Consider the following 17,778-nt stretch of genomic DNA (forward strand, 5'->3'; position numbering starts at 1 on the left):
CTTTGATCTGAAGTTTCCTCTGCTGTTCGAGGCAGGTGCACAGCGCCTCAGTCGCCTCTTCTGCCCAGCTCTCCACCTGGTTCACGCGGGCCGACGCCTCGTCCATCCGCTGTGATAGGCCTTGTACGTCGGTTGCGATATTATCCAGTTTACCGTTAATTTCTTGTCCCAGTTGGCCAATATCCTGTTTAAGCTTTGTATTGTCTCCTTTTAGATCAGATTTTAAGTCCTCTATTGCCTTAAGTACCCCAGCTGTGTCCGTGCTTATCCCGGGGCTCGCCATGATATTGCTAGCTTGGTCCGGTTGGGTATTAGCTTTTGCGGCTGAGGCATTTTTATAATGAGCTTTGGGCATTTTTATCTATCTATTGTGACCTAGTGTGCTTCTTCTCCCTTTCATATTTTATTTTGTTAAAAATAACAAACAGTATAGCGAGTTCAAACGGGATTTTCGAGGTTAAAGTGGGAGAGAGGTTTCAATGCGACCGTTTACTCCATGTGCACACCCGAAAGTCCAAATATAAAACTTATTTAAATACTTTTTGAACAATGATATCTGAAATGAATGAGGATGAAACATCCGTCCATGTATAATGCGCGATTTGCCAAGCGGCACACTACAGCATATACAACATTTAAATAAACATCTGTAAATAATGAAAACTTAAAAAATATAAGAAAGTAAACTTTTAGTATTATTTGTTAATTACTTTTACTTTTAGACGGCAAGCAGATGAACTGATGACGAGTTTACAAAGAAAAGGGGAATGTGATTGGACTCATGCGAAAACAAGAATCAATGTTGACAGACTTGGATTTATTTCTTTTGAACAGAACAGGTAAGACATTTTAATATTTCAATATTAAATATTCATATTATTCAAACACAATTCAATATGTTGTTATAATTGCTTCCAATGTTTCCTCGTCTGTAAGTCGCTTGGGATAAAAGCGTCTGCGAAATGACTAAATGTAAATTCAATTTTATTTATATAGCGCCTTTCACAATGTGCATTGTTCCAAAGCAGCTTAACAGGGGAAAATAAGAAAAACACAAAAAAGGTAAAACACAGAATACGAATAGTTTAACTTGTTATATAACACCTAGTAAATAATATCTAATGTCAGCAGTCTCCCGGTGGTTTATTTAGCATATTTGCATTAGGTGAATGCTTGGCTGAAAAGATGCGTCTTTAATCTAGTCTTTAAATTGGGCGAGTGTGTCTGATCCTCGAATAATATCAGGAAGGCTATTCCAGAGTTTAGGTGCTACGTATGAGAAAGCTCAACCCCCTTTGGCGGATTAAGTTATTCTAGGTATTATTTTGAGATCTTAAGAGAGCGTGATGGCTTTTAGTGTGATAGAAGCTCTGTTAGGTAGGTAGGGGCTAAACCCTTTAACGCTTTATTAGTGATTAAAAGAACTTTAAAGTCAATACGATACTTAATGGGTACCCAGTGAAGGGTTGATCAAATTGGGGTTATGTGATCGTATTTTCTGGACCTGGTTAGAACTCTGGCAGCTGCTTTCTGGTTTGTTTATTGATGATGCTGGACAACCACTAAGTAGCGCATTACAGTAGTCAAGTCTGGATGAATAAGCTTCTCCGCGTCATCAACAAATAGAATATTTTGTTATTTGGCAACATTTCTAAGGTGGAAAAAGGCTGTTTTTGTGACATTTGAGATGTGATTTCGAAATGACAGGTTGCTGTCAAATGTAATATATAAAACAAAAAGTAGTGTTACAGACGGGAACAGTTTCATCGATTGGTATTTCTCTCTTTTTTTAAATGTAATTTAAGCCCTTTTTGCACGCCATAGGTATTATCTGGGGACCTCGTGCAGGGCTGAACTAGGACAAAAAAAGGGCCCTGGCATTTTTACTCAGACCGGCCCACCATCCAACCAGTCGGACACAACCCACCAGTACACCAACCTTGCGGTTTGATGGACCCAGACACTGCGCCATACGAGTCTACGTCGTTCTTCAGCCTTCCATAGCACATAATGCGCAGCTATCCTCTCAACTAAATCCATGTCCGGCATTTCGCAATTAGACTGGCACCGCCTGACAGAAGCCCTTTCCATGACGCGAATGAAGTGCGTAAACGCAATATGTTAAAGCATCCAACTGCACGCGAATAGCGCGATTTACTACGTTTGATGTGAACACACTATAACACACTGACTGCATCGGACACAAGAAACGGAGGGGTGGAGCCTGTTAAGAGATGATTGGGCCAGCCCAGTGTCAGTATGGAAAATGAACCAATGTTCCGCTGTCCCTGCTTTATGGGCCGTCGTTGGCAGATTAAAAAAAATTATATTATATCCGCCCGAAATGCGCCGGCCCACCGGCCATTTGCCCGGTATGCCAGATTACCAGCCCAGCCCTGCAGGCAACACGTGGCATACGACTCAAAACATCAGACTTGGCCCAGAAGATGTGCACAGGTGCGCAAATGAATAGATGTATAAAACCTGCGCACGCTCTGACACCAAGCAAGCGGGTCATAGCCGGTTGTGATTTTATGCATGTGTACATAACCTTCTCTCAACAATTAGTGGTCTAGCTTTTGTTGAAACTAGTAACTTTGCATTAGCACCTAATGTACTATTGCTCTTTTATGACATATCGCTTATTGCTCCCTGAACTCTTTATAAGTCGCTTTGGATAAAAGAGTCTAAATGACTAAATGTAAATGGGACTTTACCACTGCAGTTGTCACGGCCACCATCACAGCCCCAATTATGTAACTTCTGAAAGTGACATTCAGCTGGCAAGTGGACTTTAGTTAATTATTTAAACCTTATCAAAGCTTTTCACATCACCGCTGATTGCTTTTGCAACTTTGTAGGCAGATATCAGATTCCCAAAGTAAACACTCTGGTCTTTCTGATAAATAGCTTGGTTTGGTTCACAAATCAGGACTGAATATTTAGCCCATTTTGTTTTCTTGAGTGTTTTGTGTAAAATAACTAACTACCTTTATATGAGAAGTACTGACTTTAACTTTTTTGCTTCTTAAATTAAACTTTGGCAGTATGATACAGATAATAAGTGAAACCTGAATAAGTAGTTTTTTTATATATACAGCAATATAAAATCAACACACAAAATACAGGTTAAAAGTCATTTCTGTTTTATCCAGCTGTCAATCATATCAATGAAGATGAGCCAGAAAAGAGCATCTTGTAAATAGTAAACAGAGAAAGGTGAACAGCCAAAGCTCTGGTAAAATTTACCAAAAGATACTTAAAAGGATAGTTCTGTCATTTACTTATCCTCAGGTTGTTCCAAACCTGTATAAACGTCTTTGTTCTGCTAAACACAAAGGATGACATTTGGAAAGAAGTCAGTAACCAAACAGATCTCTCCCCAAAGTATCATTTTCCCCTACTATGGCAGTCTGTACTATGGTTACTGACAATTTCCCCAATATCTTTCTCTGTGTTCATCAGAGTAAATTCATTTATACAGGTTTGGAATAATCTTATGGCGAGTTAACAATGACAGAAGTTTCATTTTTGGGTGAACAGTCCCTTTATATATAGCAATAAACTTAGCTGAAAGACATGTCACACACCCAACCAAGCACAAATACCGGAAATATATTTACAACAAACAGTAAAAGCTCATTAAAAAAATTAACTGACTCCAGTAAAATAAACATTATTATGTTTCAATCTCCTCTGGATAAATGAGTTGAACTTGCACATGGTTTCTTAATGCTTCATTCTCTCGGTAAACATACACAGGGGAGTTCTGAGGTTGTGAGTCACCTTCGACCGCTTCTTTACTCTCACCCGCAAGGTCAGAGAAAGAGGTCACACAAGGGTCGTGTTCCAGCAGGGCTTTGGGGTAGCGCAGAGCCGTCTTCTCAATTCGCACAGAACGCCGCACGGGGGTAAAGAAATGAATTTTGTGACCGTCTACTTTTCCCGGTTCAGCCACTTGTCCACTCCTCTTGCCCCTGAACAAATGCGGAAAATAAAAAAGACAGATATGACTACACTGAGCATTCTTAAAAGAACATATAAATAAAGAATGTTTTCCTGTTGCCAATGCTATAATGTCATTCCAAGTCTCCAAAAACTCTTTATCAGACTTGAAAACGGTTCGAAAGCAAACTCCTCCGTATGAAGGCTGTGAAAATAAAACCACATCGCTAATCCAAAATCCAACCTTTCATTGGAGTATAAGAATTTTAAATGGGGGGGGGGGGGTGTCATTATGTATTAAATGTATTTTTCTCCAATACACATTGCTCATAATTAGCGATTTCATTTCACAGCCTTCATTGATCATACTTAGCTAGAGGTAGATTTTGAGCCCAATTGTATGTAATATTTATCAATATTTGCCATTATTCATCATCGAAAGTGTCAATACCCACAATCAATTCAAAAGAGAAACAAGGTACATGCGATTGAGAATACAAAAGTTGAGTTTTTGTTTGTGTTGTGTTCGAGTGCTGTACCCTGGCGTGGCAGTAATTTTATATTTGACAACAGATGAGTCTCCCCTCATTCCGCAAATAAGAGCACCAACAGGTTTTGGGGTGCACAGGATGTCACCGAGGACTTCATGTTCATCATCCGTTTCGGCCTCTACTGCTTCAGACAGTTTTGGAATAGGAGACGAACCTAAATAAACAAATAAATATATTTTTTAATAATTTTAATTTCTTGCCTTTAACATTGGCACCTATAAATCCAGAAATAATCTTACATCTCTGTAAAATAGCTTCACAAATCATTTTATTATAGCCAAATATGACCGTTTACTCTATAGCAGTATGAAAAACTATAGAAATACACTGCAGCCACCAAGCAAAACTAAAACTGGGGCCTTTATTAGAAAACAGCTTGTATATTAATAAAACATCACCTCTGACCTTGTGAAGACACTGTAATGATGCTTTAACAACGTAATTAAATGTTTATAACAGACATTTAGACTTCACCTTGAACTTGTTTCCTTTTAAGGATCTCAAACACCACAGACCGCAGCTCATCCACTGGCTGTTGAGAGAAACTGAACATTCAAACATCTGTTTCGACTGTTTTTCCGTATGCATCAGCCTGTGCAATCTCCGGTTAGAGTAAATGTTTGCTTGGAAGGTACCTGGAATAAATGTTAGATAATGCCTAATGACCGTTCCAATGATCTCTAAAACAAGAGATATCAAAAGATTAAGCGATTGAGGCTCAGCCATTTGATTCCTTAATTGTCTGTGTTACAGTGTTCTTAAACCAACAATCACCTTTGCAATTTGTAACCCTTTATAACAAAGTGAATACTGATATACTGTATATAAACACAGGTCGATGTTTTTTTAGTAAAAAATATCAGGTAGTCAAAAATGCAAGAGACTGACCTCTCTCACTACACGAACAGCCTCCTGAAACATGGGCAGGACCTCCAGGTTTCCTTCTCTTTCCATGAGTCTGGCCTGGCAGATCCAGAATTTAGCAAACTTGTGGGCCATCGGCACCCGTGACAGCACATCTCTGACCTGCTCCGCCGGGAAACCCTGTGCCACACAGAAACGGCATCTCTGTAATTCCAAAAATGCTTCAGAAAATCCAAAATGTCAATAACCTAAAGCAATACCATGAGGAGTGGACCAAAAATCCTCCACAGGGGTGTAACTAAGAAGAGTTTAGCATCTTGTAGGTAAAAATTAAGGTATTACAACTTATTGACTCTGATGGGACAATCCCTGCATCATACGTGACAAGGTGCAACAGAACATAAAAAGATAATTCTCATGAAGTCATGAATAAAATTGTGGTTTTGTTCATGTAGGGTCACGTTTGTGCATTCATAAGAATATAGGAAATCAGATGAGAAGTTTATCACACCACTACAGCTCAACTGAAGCACTATTACATTTACATTACGTCATTTAGCAGACGCTTTTATCCAAAGCGACTTACTAAGAGTTCGGGGAGCAATAAGCGATATGTTATAAAAGAGCAATAGTACAATAGGTGCAGGGGCGTTAACTCCGAGGAGGCAAGGGAGGCGGTGCCTCCCCTCCCCCTCGAAAATAATCGAATGAGAATATTATTAACAGTTCAGAAATTAAATAGGACAGCTGATAGAATGTATTAAGCGAAATATGAGATCAATCAGCGTATAAAACAGTGTGAAACAGCGCCCCCGCTCGAAAGAAATCCAAAGGGAGGCAGCGTTTCTCTTGCCTCCTCTAAGCTCATTGACTTTACATATACCCGCTAAAGCGTGCCGTGAGTTTGAGTGGGGGTAATTGAAAAGAATGGAGAAAAGTCACGTGAGAGGAGGCAATGCCTCCAACGGGCTATGATTGGATTAACTCATCAGCGAGATCCCGCCTTCCTGCTCGTCTTCGTCATACATTTAAATTAGATTGAACGTTAATTCAATAGTTTTATTAGTTGTATTAATCGGAGTTTAGGATTCGTTTCGCAGATGGCAGAGGCAGAGGAGTTATCGATTGTTGACAGAATATTACGTGGTTCAGATTTGTTCAAAAACGTTTGCTTGTGATCAGGCTTGCTCAGGATAAGAGCAAGTTTAAAGTAAGTCACATCTATTTGATTTGATCTCTTAAATGCTTTGAATATTTCTGGGACTGCTAATAATTAAATTGATGGTATTGGTAATGATCAGGGCCAGACGGAATGCGCGTCCGCGGACCGCGGGTACCCGCGGATATTTCCGCGGAAGAGTTCGCATCAAGTACTCTGCTGTTTAGTGTTTCAATCTGATGATTTTATGGCGTGATCGATTCCAAAGACACCCACAGTCTACTTCTCAAGCGAATCTAATAGATCGTAATCGTTTCTAAAATAGGCTACAGAACAAGCGAATTTTACCTCACGCAAAGCAAAAGTAAAAACCACTAATGAAGCAGCCTGTCTTTATAAATGTCCACACGATATGGTTGTCGTGTTCGTATTGCCTCACATGTTTTTGTTGATAAAAGCAAGCTTAGCCTACACATAAAACTTGGGTTTAAGAAGCGCTGCGTAATCAGACGCAGCAAACACACAATAATGCAATGAGCGAACAAGTTTGTTAAAGCGCTTATGTTTTTTCCACATTAATTCATTTCTTCTTCATCTCATGTGCTGAAACAGTATCACTGAAAGATCCATTAAAATAGTCAAAAACACGACTGAGATCGTCATAGTTTAAAGCTGTGAACAGCATTTACATGTATGATCATCATTATAAAAATATGTCATTCTGCATGTTAAATGTATATTATAAATAAACAAGTAGGTCTATATTCAATAATGGTTTTTATAAAACATGTTGTTAACGTTTTTATTTAGGTTTAATTGCAATTTTGACAGCTGATTTGTAAATGCTTTTATTTTGTAAAGTTTAAAGGCACATTCTCTCAAATCTTTTAACAAATTTATTTTAAAACCTTTTTTCAACTTATAACATATTTCAAACAATATAAAAACTATTCGGCAGATTAAGAAAAAAATCTGCGCAGAATTAACAAAAAAAGTCTGCAGATTCCGTCTGGCCCTGGTAATGATGTAATTCTTATATAGGAAATATAGTACCAGAGGAAGATGAAGGTGGTGTTGATGTACCTTTTCCCAAAGCAGGGAAAATATAAAACTACAAAAATCAGAAGTACATACTGTAATGAACTTGTAGTAATCAAAAGGAATTTTTCACACATAAACACTGAAATGACTGACCAACGCACTTGTTAATAGTACAGAGATGAACAAAAATTACATGGGTAGAAATCTGCCTCCTCATTTTTTAAGTCCACCGCACACCACTGAATAGGTGCTAATACAAAGTTACTAGTTTCAACAGAAGCTAGACAACTACCTGTTGAGAGAAGACTTTTTTTTCATTTGTCTGTGAAGTATTCACAGAAGAGGTGGGTTTTAAGTAGTTTTTTGAAGGTTGTGAGAGATTTGGTTGACCGGACCACGTTGTGAAGGAGAATGAGCGGGAAAGCGATTTAATGCCCTTATGAGAAGTCATTACAAGGCGCCGCTCGTTTGCTGAACATTACAGACACATTACACAGTTGGCTCGGTCTGGACGTGCAGTAAGACATTATCTGGTGACGCGTGACATTTCTTAATGTACTTCTACTAATAGTTACAGCAAGCATACTTGCAAAATCTGAGATCACAGCTTCACGTAGTTTCAAATTCCCCAAGGATGTCAGACGTGCAGGAACATTCATTGTATCATCATGCATTCATGAATCATGCAAAATAACACTAAAGACGTGTTTTAATGAAGTAATGACCAATTGATTGTCGATGTTACGTGTCAGAGTTATTATAAAGATAAAGAGAAAAGATATGGAGTAATTTGGATAACTTGAATGATTCAAGACATACTTTTTGGAGCTTCACCCCTATTATCCCTGTATAAAATAACCTGACTGTATTTTACTTTTAGCAGGGAAATCATATACATTAGAGATGGCATGAGGGTAAATTGAGAGAATTTTACATATTTGGGTGAACTGTCACTTTAAGGGTGTGTTCACGTATGCCATGTTTGGTTTGATTAAAACCAAATCTGGAGCGATTGCTCTTAAGGCGGGCATACACGGTGCGATTTTTGTATGAGCTTGCATTCGATTGTTTTTGCTCGGGAAGAAATCGGTTATACTCGTATGGTCACGGCTAGTATCTTGTGCAAGGAGCAAGACACGTTACAAGCACTTCCTGATCATTTTCAAACATGTCAAAATAAATTTGTAGCTCACGGTCTGAAGTATGAAGCGGATTTGGCAGTCCAGCTGAAGTTGATTAATCAGAAGTTGACTTGGGCAGAACCAGCCAGCGTTGTGTGATGTGTCATGCCCCATTTACCATGACAAAATTATTGTCAATAAATATTTTTGTTGTCGAGTAGTCGTTTTATCTCGTGACTTAATGTAAGAGCCTGCATTATCGTGATTTGACCACTTCGGCATTGTGGAGCTAGTGTGTAATGCAGCCTTGCTGAATGCGATTGCAGAAGATAGCACAGCGTGAATTATGATGAGCTGTGTCCCAATTCCGGGGCTGCAAACTTCTTAGGTCGCAGACTTGGAAATTTCCTAATTGGGTCACCTGCTGCTCATGTTGGTGACAGCAGCAGGACACAGCAGAGACGTTTCTCTGACGTCGACATTTTTTATTTTATTTTAGAGATTGACACGTTTTTGTAGGTTTAAACAGCCCAACAGTATATCAAATTAACCAAACTTAGAAATTCAAAACACAATTATGCACCAATTATGTTAATTAACAACATCACAAATAATATTAATACACTGAAATGGACCGTTTTTGTGAATCAAATACTTTTATTTAACTAAAGTTTTGAATGATTATTTAAAAATGTCAAGCCGTTACAGGCGCTGTGTTGGAAGGAACATTTGAATTGGCACACAGCCTATCCAGCCTTCAGTCACGATGCTGTGATGCAATCGGCCTTCAATGAATGCAGCCCACGAATTGGGACACAGCCATAAACAACATCGAACTAGCAAGGTTTGGGAAAAGTTCACAAAATGCTGTTGTGTGCAATACATGCATGCTTGAACTTGCATTTCACAGGAGCATCGTACGTGTTGGAACAATTGAAGAGGAAACATCCCGGCACAAATAGAGCCGGTGAGAGGTTAGTGTTCGCCAGCCTACTATCGGTAAATCCTTTTATTAGACAATCCAGTACTAATAATAACAACAAACAGTGTTGATAGATGTTTAACAACAATAAGAGGACTTAAGACTGTTTTGAAAGGTAACTGAGGTAACTGAAAGGAGTCTTATCACTTGTCTTTCACTTGTCTTTGTTTAGTTCCATATTCATGACGATTTACAGAAGGAGATGTTAGGAAGAATTATATCATATCAGTTACTTTTATTGTAATTAAATAGTGAATGTATTTTTGCTTGTCATTTCATTTTTACCATAGAAATGTGATCATTTGATGATAATTGTTTAGTACAATTGTAATTGTTACTGCTGTAATGCAGCAGATTCATTTATTTTTGTTTATTGTTCAGAAAGAGAACAAAAAAAGTATTCAATGCTTAGAGAGCATTTGTGTGTTATATCAGTTGGACAAAATCAGAAAAAAAAATCTATGTACCTGTATAGTTGGTTCAAAGTTTATTAAAACAACCATTTCAAAAGCTGGTGTAATTGTCTTTATTCAACTTAATGTTTTTAAGTTCTCTTAAATATGTGTTTTAAAATCCTTTCTGTTATCACAACACGTAAATCATCTGCCGCATGCCGAAGGCGACGCAATGCTAATAACCTTCACAATGCATCACTGCTAGCAACTGCCCCTTCTACTTTCCCAATAGGATTGTGGAACTGCCAATCTGCTGTGAACAAAGCTGATTTCATTACAGCTTTTGTTAAACATTCTGGTCTTTCCATTGTAGCACTTACAGAAACGTGGATCAAACCAGAGGACTCTGCCACTCCCGCTGCCCTCTCCCATAACCACACTTTCTCCCACAGCCCGCGCATCACAGGAAGGGGTGGAGGCACCGGTCTACTCATCCCCAAAGACTGGAAATTCAATCAGCTAACACCCATGTGTGACAACACCTCCTTCGAGTTTCATGCTGTTACTATCACCCACCCTGTTAAAAGTCATTTTGTAGTTGTATATCGTCCCGCAGGTCAGCTTGGACATTTCTTGGAGGAGCTGGATGTGCTTCTTTCATCCTTCCCTGAGGATGGTACTCCCCTGGTGGTACTAGGTGACTTCAACATCCACGTTGGAAAGCCACAGGCGGCTGACTTCGTCAACCTGACCGCATCATTTCTCCTCGAGCAGGTTTCCACATCAGCAACCCACAAGTCTGGAAACCATCTAGATCTGATCTTCACAAGGTACTGCTCCACTCATCACTCTCAGGTCACCCCACTGCACACGTCTGATCACTTCTTCGTCACCCTTGACCTCGACCTCACTGCTCCGGATATCGCAGATGTCTTACCGATGGTCACCTTCCGGCGCAACCTGCGGTCTCTCCCTCCCTCCTGTTTTTCCTCTGCTGTCTTCTCTGCACTCCCTCCTCTGATGAGCTCTCTCTTTTAGATACAGACAATGCCACAGACACCCTGTGTTCCACGCTTTCATCCTGCTTGGACAACCTATGCCCCCTTGCATCTGGACCAGCCCGTCCATCCCCGTCGGCTCCCTGGTTATCGGATGTCCTGCGTGAGCATCGCACCAGCCTCCGGTCAGCTGAGAGAAAATGGCGCAAGTCAAAAGACCCTGCTGACCTCTTTCTCTACTAATCTCTTCTCTCTTCTTTCTCTGTAGATGTCACCTCTGCAAAAACAGATTACTACCACTCGAGGATCTGCAACTCTCCGGACTCTCGAACGCTCTTCAAAACCTTCTCTGCTCTCCTCTGTCCGCCTGCTCCTGCACCTTCATCGGAGTTAACAGCTGCTGATTTTGCATCGTTCTTCGTAAAGAAAACTACTGCCATCAGCACCCAGTTCTCTACGCCACCATCTGTCGAACCCGCCCACATCCCTGACACGTGTGTGCTCCCTGCCTTTTCAACTCTGTCTGAAGCTGATGTCTCAAAGGTCATTGGCTCCAACCACCCTACCACCTGCCCACTGGATCCCATCCCCACCCATCTCCTCCAGGCCATCTCTCCAACGGTTGTGCCTGCTCTGACCCACATCATCAACTCCTCGCTCACCACTGGGACATTTCCCACAGCGTTCAAAGAGGCCCGCATCACACCGCTTCTAAAGAAACCCACCCTGGACCCTGCACTTCTAGAAAACTACAGGCCTGTCTCCCTTCTTCCCTTCATCGCCAAAGCCCTGGAGCGAGTTGTGTTCAATCAGCTCTCCTCCTTTCTCATGCAAAACAACCTCCTGGACAGCAATCAGTCTGGGTTCAAGACCGGTCATTCCACAGAGACTGCACTGCTCTCAGTCATCGAAGCCCTGAGACTGGCAAAAGCAGCATCCATGTCATCTGTGCTCATCCTACTGGATCTGTCTGCTGCCTTTGACACTGTCAATCATCACATCCTCCTGGCTTCCATCAGTGCTATGGGTGTCTCTGGAATGGCGTTGCAATGGTTTGAGTCCTACCTCTCGGGTAGGTCATTCAGAGTATCCTGGAGAGATGAGGTCTCCGGCTCCCAACAACTCAACACGGGGGTGCCACAGGGCTCAGTGCTTGGACCGCTACTCTTCTCCATTTACATGACATCCCTCGGCTCGGTCATTCAGAAGCATGGCTTCTCCTATCACTGCTATGCCGACGACACACAACTCTACTTGTCATTTCAACCGGACGATCCGACGGTCGCTGCTCGCATCGCGGCATGCCTGAGTGACATCTCGCTTTGGATGAAGGATCATCATCTGCAGCTAAACCTTGCAAAAACGGAACTGCTTGTGATCCCGGCCAACCCAAAGATTCACCACAACCTTACCATTCAACTAGGCTCATCAACGATTACACCGTCCAGCACAGCCAGAAACCTGGGAGTGGTAATCGATGATCGGCTTAACCTCACAAGTCATGTTGCCAGCACCACCCGGTCCTGTAGATTCATCCTCTACAACATTAGGAAAATTAGACCTTTCCTATCGGAGCACTCTACGCAAGTCCTAGTCCAGGCTCTTGTCCTGTCCAAACTGGATTATTGCAATGCGCTTCTGGCTGGACTTCCTGCTTGCACAATCAAACCTCTCCAGATGATCCCGAATGCGGCGGCAAGAGTGGTCTTCAATGAACCGAAGAGAGCGCATGTAACTCCGCTCTTCATCAGGTTACACTGGCTCCCTGTTGCCGCCCGCATAGAGTTCAAAGCTTTGCTCCTGGCCTACAAGACCAACACCGGATCTGCACCATCGTATCTCCACTCGCTAATGCAGATCTATGTTCCTGCCAGATCACTGCGGTCTGCAAAGGAACAACGACTAGTGGTACCATCCCAAAAAGGAAAAAAGTCACTCTCCCGTACCTTCTCTGGATCTGTTCCACATTGGTGGAACGATCTACCAGCTGCTACAAGATCAGCAGACTCGGTTGCCATCTTTAAAAAACGCATCTCTTCCGTCAACACGTCGCTGATTGATTTTTCCTAATGCTCTTCCCTTTACTTATAAAAAAAAAAAAAAAAAAAACTTACTAACCTCACTATTCTTAGCTTTTTATACTGTGCTAGGCTTTAATGGACTAGTTTGATGCACTTATGTATTTTGTTGCCTATGTTGTTATAAATTCTTCAAATGTTTCCTCATCTGTAAGTCGCTTTGGATAAAAGCGTCTGCTAAATGACTAAATGTAAATGTTTTAACTATTGGCTTAAAAGCTGAATAATCATTTAAAACCTTACTGATTAGTCGTTGAAATAACCGATTAATCGAGCGCCCTAATAATCAATAGATCAGTCGATTATCAAAATTGCCTTCTCAAAAGGGTAGTAAATCCCTTTCCCGCTTATTGTCCTTCACAGCTCCTTCCTGCTGGAACATTCTTCGTAACTCAGTCCGGTCAACCAAATTTCTCACAACATTCAAAAAAACTGAAATCCCATCTCTTCTGTGAATACTTGACAGGCAAATAAAAATAAAAACTTCTCTCAACAGGTATTGTTCTAGCTTTTGTTGAAATTGGTAACTTGGTATTAGCACCTATTGAATTATTAAGTAGATCTGGGGCCCGTTTCAATAAGGAGGTTCAACCAAATCTAAGTTACTCATTTTTAAGTTTAACAACTCTGACTTCAAGGTTTAACCTAGAGCTGGTTTACTTAGAAACTTACAGCTGATTTGAGTAAGTTCAATTTACTCTGGGTAGGCATACCCTGGTTAAGCACGTGCACTACGACTATAAGAAGGCATCATCAATGGTGTTCCGATATGACGATTCACCATGGCAACGTTACAAAAAAGCAACATGGCGGCAGAAAGCATTTGAGAGCGAGGCACACTTTCCGCTCTGCATACATTGGATTTACTAATGTGCTGAAAATGTGTTTAAATTAATATACAGTTTTAATAAAAATGCACAGGGAAATGACAAAATTTCACTCTGGTCCTAAATTGCTCTCTTGAAATCACAGTACATCACTATGAATGAATGCAGCCTCTTCATGTACTGAATCCTCTATAAAAGCATTTATGACATTAGTCACTGAGATGGTCTCTGTGTGATCAAAATGTGTGCCATGGATGACTGTAATAATGAACTGGGTATATACAGGAATCCCAGAGCTAAATTTAATACTTTTAAAGACTTTTTTAAGACTCTTTCCCTACATTTTAAGACCCCATCGCCACTTTTTTTTTTTAAATCGGTTGAACTTACATTTACAATATAATGATTGTAAGATAGCAGTCTTAGTTTGTGATAACTCCTTAATGAAACCTTATTTAGACGGGTGGGAACGAAGAACATGTGAATTCATTGAGTGTCTAACCCAATGCAAGGTTTATTAGAAAGAGAAAAAAGGCTATTCTTAATGCCTTCCGACACACAGAGCATATGATCTCTTTGGACTAGGGATGCACCGAAATGAAAATACTTGGCCAAATACCGAACACGGCTTTTCTTATGTCTTCTATTTATTTAGTCAATTTTTTGGGCTTAACATGAGCTAAAAAACACGTTTTTTATTTCCTGGTGTGCTGCAAACAAAGAAAACGAAATATTACCTGCTGTAATAATTTAATACAGTCATCCAGCGATCGGTCCACAGCAAAGACAATGTCATGGGCCTCGTCTTCCTGCTCTATAGCAGTCCAGTAGGGTTGAGGCAGAGCAGAGAAGGTCTTCCTCCTCACCAGATGGACAGGCATCGGGGGGCGTTTGTACGTAATGCCTCTCGACTCCCGCCACTCCTGCAGTTTACGCCTGTAACAAAAATCAATGTCAGTTTGTGGCAAAAAGGATGCAATTGGTTTCTTGCGTTTCATGCTATCAAAACAACATGAGACACATAGCGTGAATGTGTCTTGTGTTGTTTTGATAGCATATTTATGAAGAACAGAATTGGTCTGTTTCCAGACCGAACTTGTACATTTCTTTATTAATCATGAAATGCAACTTACAGTCTCTCCTCCTGAGCTGTGGTCATCATCTTCTTTCCTTCTACTGGGGCGGTTCGAACACCTTGAGTACTGGGACAGAAACTGGCTTTGGGAGTCTGCAACTGCACCACAGGCTTCGTCTGGCTGGATTTCTTAATGGACAGCTGAGACTCTTGTGAGGCCGTGGTAGTGTGGGGCACAACTGAACTCTTTGTGTTTCGACCAAACAGTTGTTTAGACGCAGTAACGTTACCCAGCTTAACAGTGCTATGCGGTTTATTTTTAATGACAGAAATAGCATCACTATTTGTAGGCTTAGATACAGTTGAAGAATCTCTTTTTGTTTTAATAATAAAAGCGTTCTGTGATTTCCTTGGGGGATCTACTTTCGTAGTAACTGATGAAAGATACTTTTTTTGATTTTTGTTGGAATTTAACTGTGATATTCTGCTTATCACATTGCTGTTGTGCGTCCCACACTTTGGTCCAACAGTATGAGCTCTGGATTGTTGTGTTGAGTTTATCAGGCCTGTCTGAGCTTTATAAACATTGCTGGATTGTATTTTTGTCCTGTCTGAAGTGTTGTTGGTTGGTATTCGACTTTTCGGCTGATTCTTGGCAGCTGATGTTGTTTTGCGGGAAACAGAAACTGTGCTGACTGAAGGTATTTTTTTATCCAAAGGTCTTTTTGAAAGATCCTCTTTTTTGGGCTGTGATGGGCCAAGACTTGATTTTGGAGTGTTGTTTGCAGCATGGGAAAATGGTTGCCGTACTTTGCTCTGGACATTTCTAAGGTTTGGTTGAGGCTGTGACAATGCAGTTTTCTCAGTCTTGTATGGACCCCTTGGATTTTGAGTAGAACCTGGTATATTGCCGTGTCCCTTTACAACCTGAAGGTTTGCTAGGTAAACTGTGGTTTTATGTGAAGTATTACAGGAAATAGTGGAAAATTTTTGTTTTTCTCTGGCAAGTGAATCTGTGCCAGGTTTTTTTTTTGAGGAGGAATTGGCAGCCTTATTGCGTATTTCTGCCAGAGATTGAACTCTCTTAAATACTTTTACATTTGTGCCATTAATGTCATAATTCTCTTTATCAGCACCTGCCTGAAAAACAGACATTAATACAACAGTTAGCTTCCTTCTCAACAAAGAGGTGCAAAACCTTCCCAAACAAACTTACCGCCTTTGGATAAGTCTCTGTATTTTTCGTAGCCACAGGTTTGTTCTTGAGATAAGGTCTGTGTGGGAAAAATGATTAGATGATTCGGAACATAAACACAAAATAATAAGAGACGCAATACAGAGGTCACAAATGCTAAGGAGGCATTCTTATGTTTTTAAAGAGCAAAGATTTTTATATTCAAACATATCAAAGCATTTCAAGCGTTGTGAACACAAGTAATGTTTAAGGACACTTACTTTGGATTAGGAGCTTTCAGTCGGCCTTTGTCTGCCAGGTATTCTGCCAATTTGAGTTTACGTTGCTCTGTAAATAGAGAATTAATCAAATACAATCACATTCTGAACTCAATTATGTATTATATCAACTGCAAAACAGAATAATTGACCGTTTTTCTGGCCTAGTAAGTTTGAGTAAGTTTCCCGTTTTGTTTCACATTCTGGTTCATCTCATAATAAAATCATGTAAACATCATTGTTCATGTTCGGTTTATTGATATATTTGCCATAATGAACAACTGCCTGTGCATTAGGCACAACAAACGTTATAACATTTAATAAATAAAACACAACACCTCACATTTTATGAATGAATGCTTTAACAGATTTATTGAATATTCGACAATTCCATTGTTGCACACTTTTACATGTGGCAGAAAACATGATTTGGTCCTTTAAATCCTGTTTAGTAATATCAGGTATATTACGGGTCATTGCTTTGTTTTAAGTGGGTACATCCCGCTTAGTCTTGTATCCTGCTTTGTATTAGTACTATTGCTCTTTTGGGACATAACGCTTATTGCTCCCCGAACTCTTGGATAAAAGCGTCTGCTAAACGACTAAATGTAAATGTTAGTTATTTTAATCTATTAAAGTTAAAAATAAACATTTTAATCATAGCCTCTGCTGTATATATGCATTTACATCAGTTAGCATCTTTATGAAGGTGGCGCATGCGCACCCCAATGCACTCGTAACAGACGTCCAAATATTTAACGTTTGATTATTTACTGATAAAACTGAACCACTCTCCACTTTATTTGCTTAACGCGTGCTTTATCACAAACGCAATGAAATACATACCACAATAAAAGTAAAATACTTTTGTAACTTATTATTTATGTAACTTATCTGGCGTCCACAACATTACATTACCAAGTTAGCTTGCTGTATAATGCTAACAGTGTTGTACCTGTTTTCGATAGTTTCGGTAAGCGTTCATCCGTCAAGGTTTCCATAGCGTAACAATCATTAACAAAGTTTGTTTTTATATCGGAACAAATAAAATATAATTTAGTTTAAAACACCACACGCTAGCTTATAACAAACTCTTGCTATTGCGTCTCTCGCAACTGTCGCTTGAATTTCGCGGAGACACGCCCACGTGGGTGCTGATTGGTTTGTTCAAAATGTAGCCAGTCCCTATTGGCTCGTCAGGTTATGCTGCCCTGCGAACACAGATCGGGGTGTGATATCAAACTACCGCGAGAACGTCCCGGAAGCCATGCTCTCGCGATACCAACCTGC

General features: G+C 40.2%; 1 protein-coding gene across 1 annotated transcript; it reads right to left on the reverse strand.

Annotated features, from left to right (window-relative positions):
• Positions 1-3,069: 3,069 nt before the first annotated feature.
• On the reverse strand, positions 3,070-17,699 carry ckap2l (cytoskeleton associated protein 2-like). The gene is made up of 9 exons (XM_079482534.1): positions 17,444-17,699; positions 16,492-16,558; positions 16,253-16,310; positions 15,095-16,176; positions 14,699-14,897; positions 5,385-5,540; positions 4,971-5,028; positions 4,485-4,650; positions 3,070-3,977 (listed from the first exon to the last, which is right to left on the reverse strand). Exons 1-9 carry the CDS (start codon positions 17,487-17,489, stop codon positions 3,680-3,682), a joined length of 2,130 nt encoding a protein of 709 aa, XP_079338660.1. The 5' UTR covers positions 17,490-17,699; the 3' UTR covers positions 3,070-3,679.
• Positions 17,700-17,778: the final 79 nt, after the last annotated feature.

This window comes from Barbatula barbatula (genome assembly GCF_947034865.1).
Source record: "Barbatula barbatula genome assembly, chromosome: 2".
NCBI lineage: Eukaryota > Metazoa > Chordata > Actinopteri > Cypriniformes > Nemacheilidae > Barbatula > Barbatula barbatula.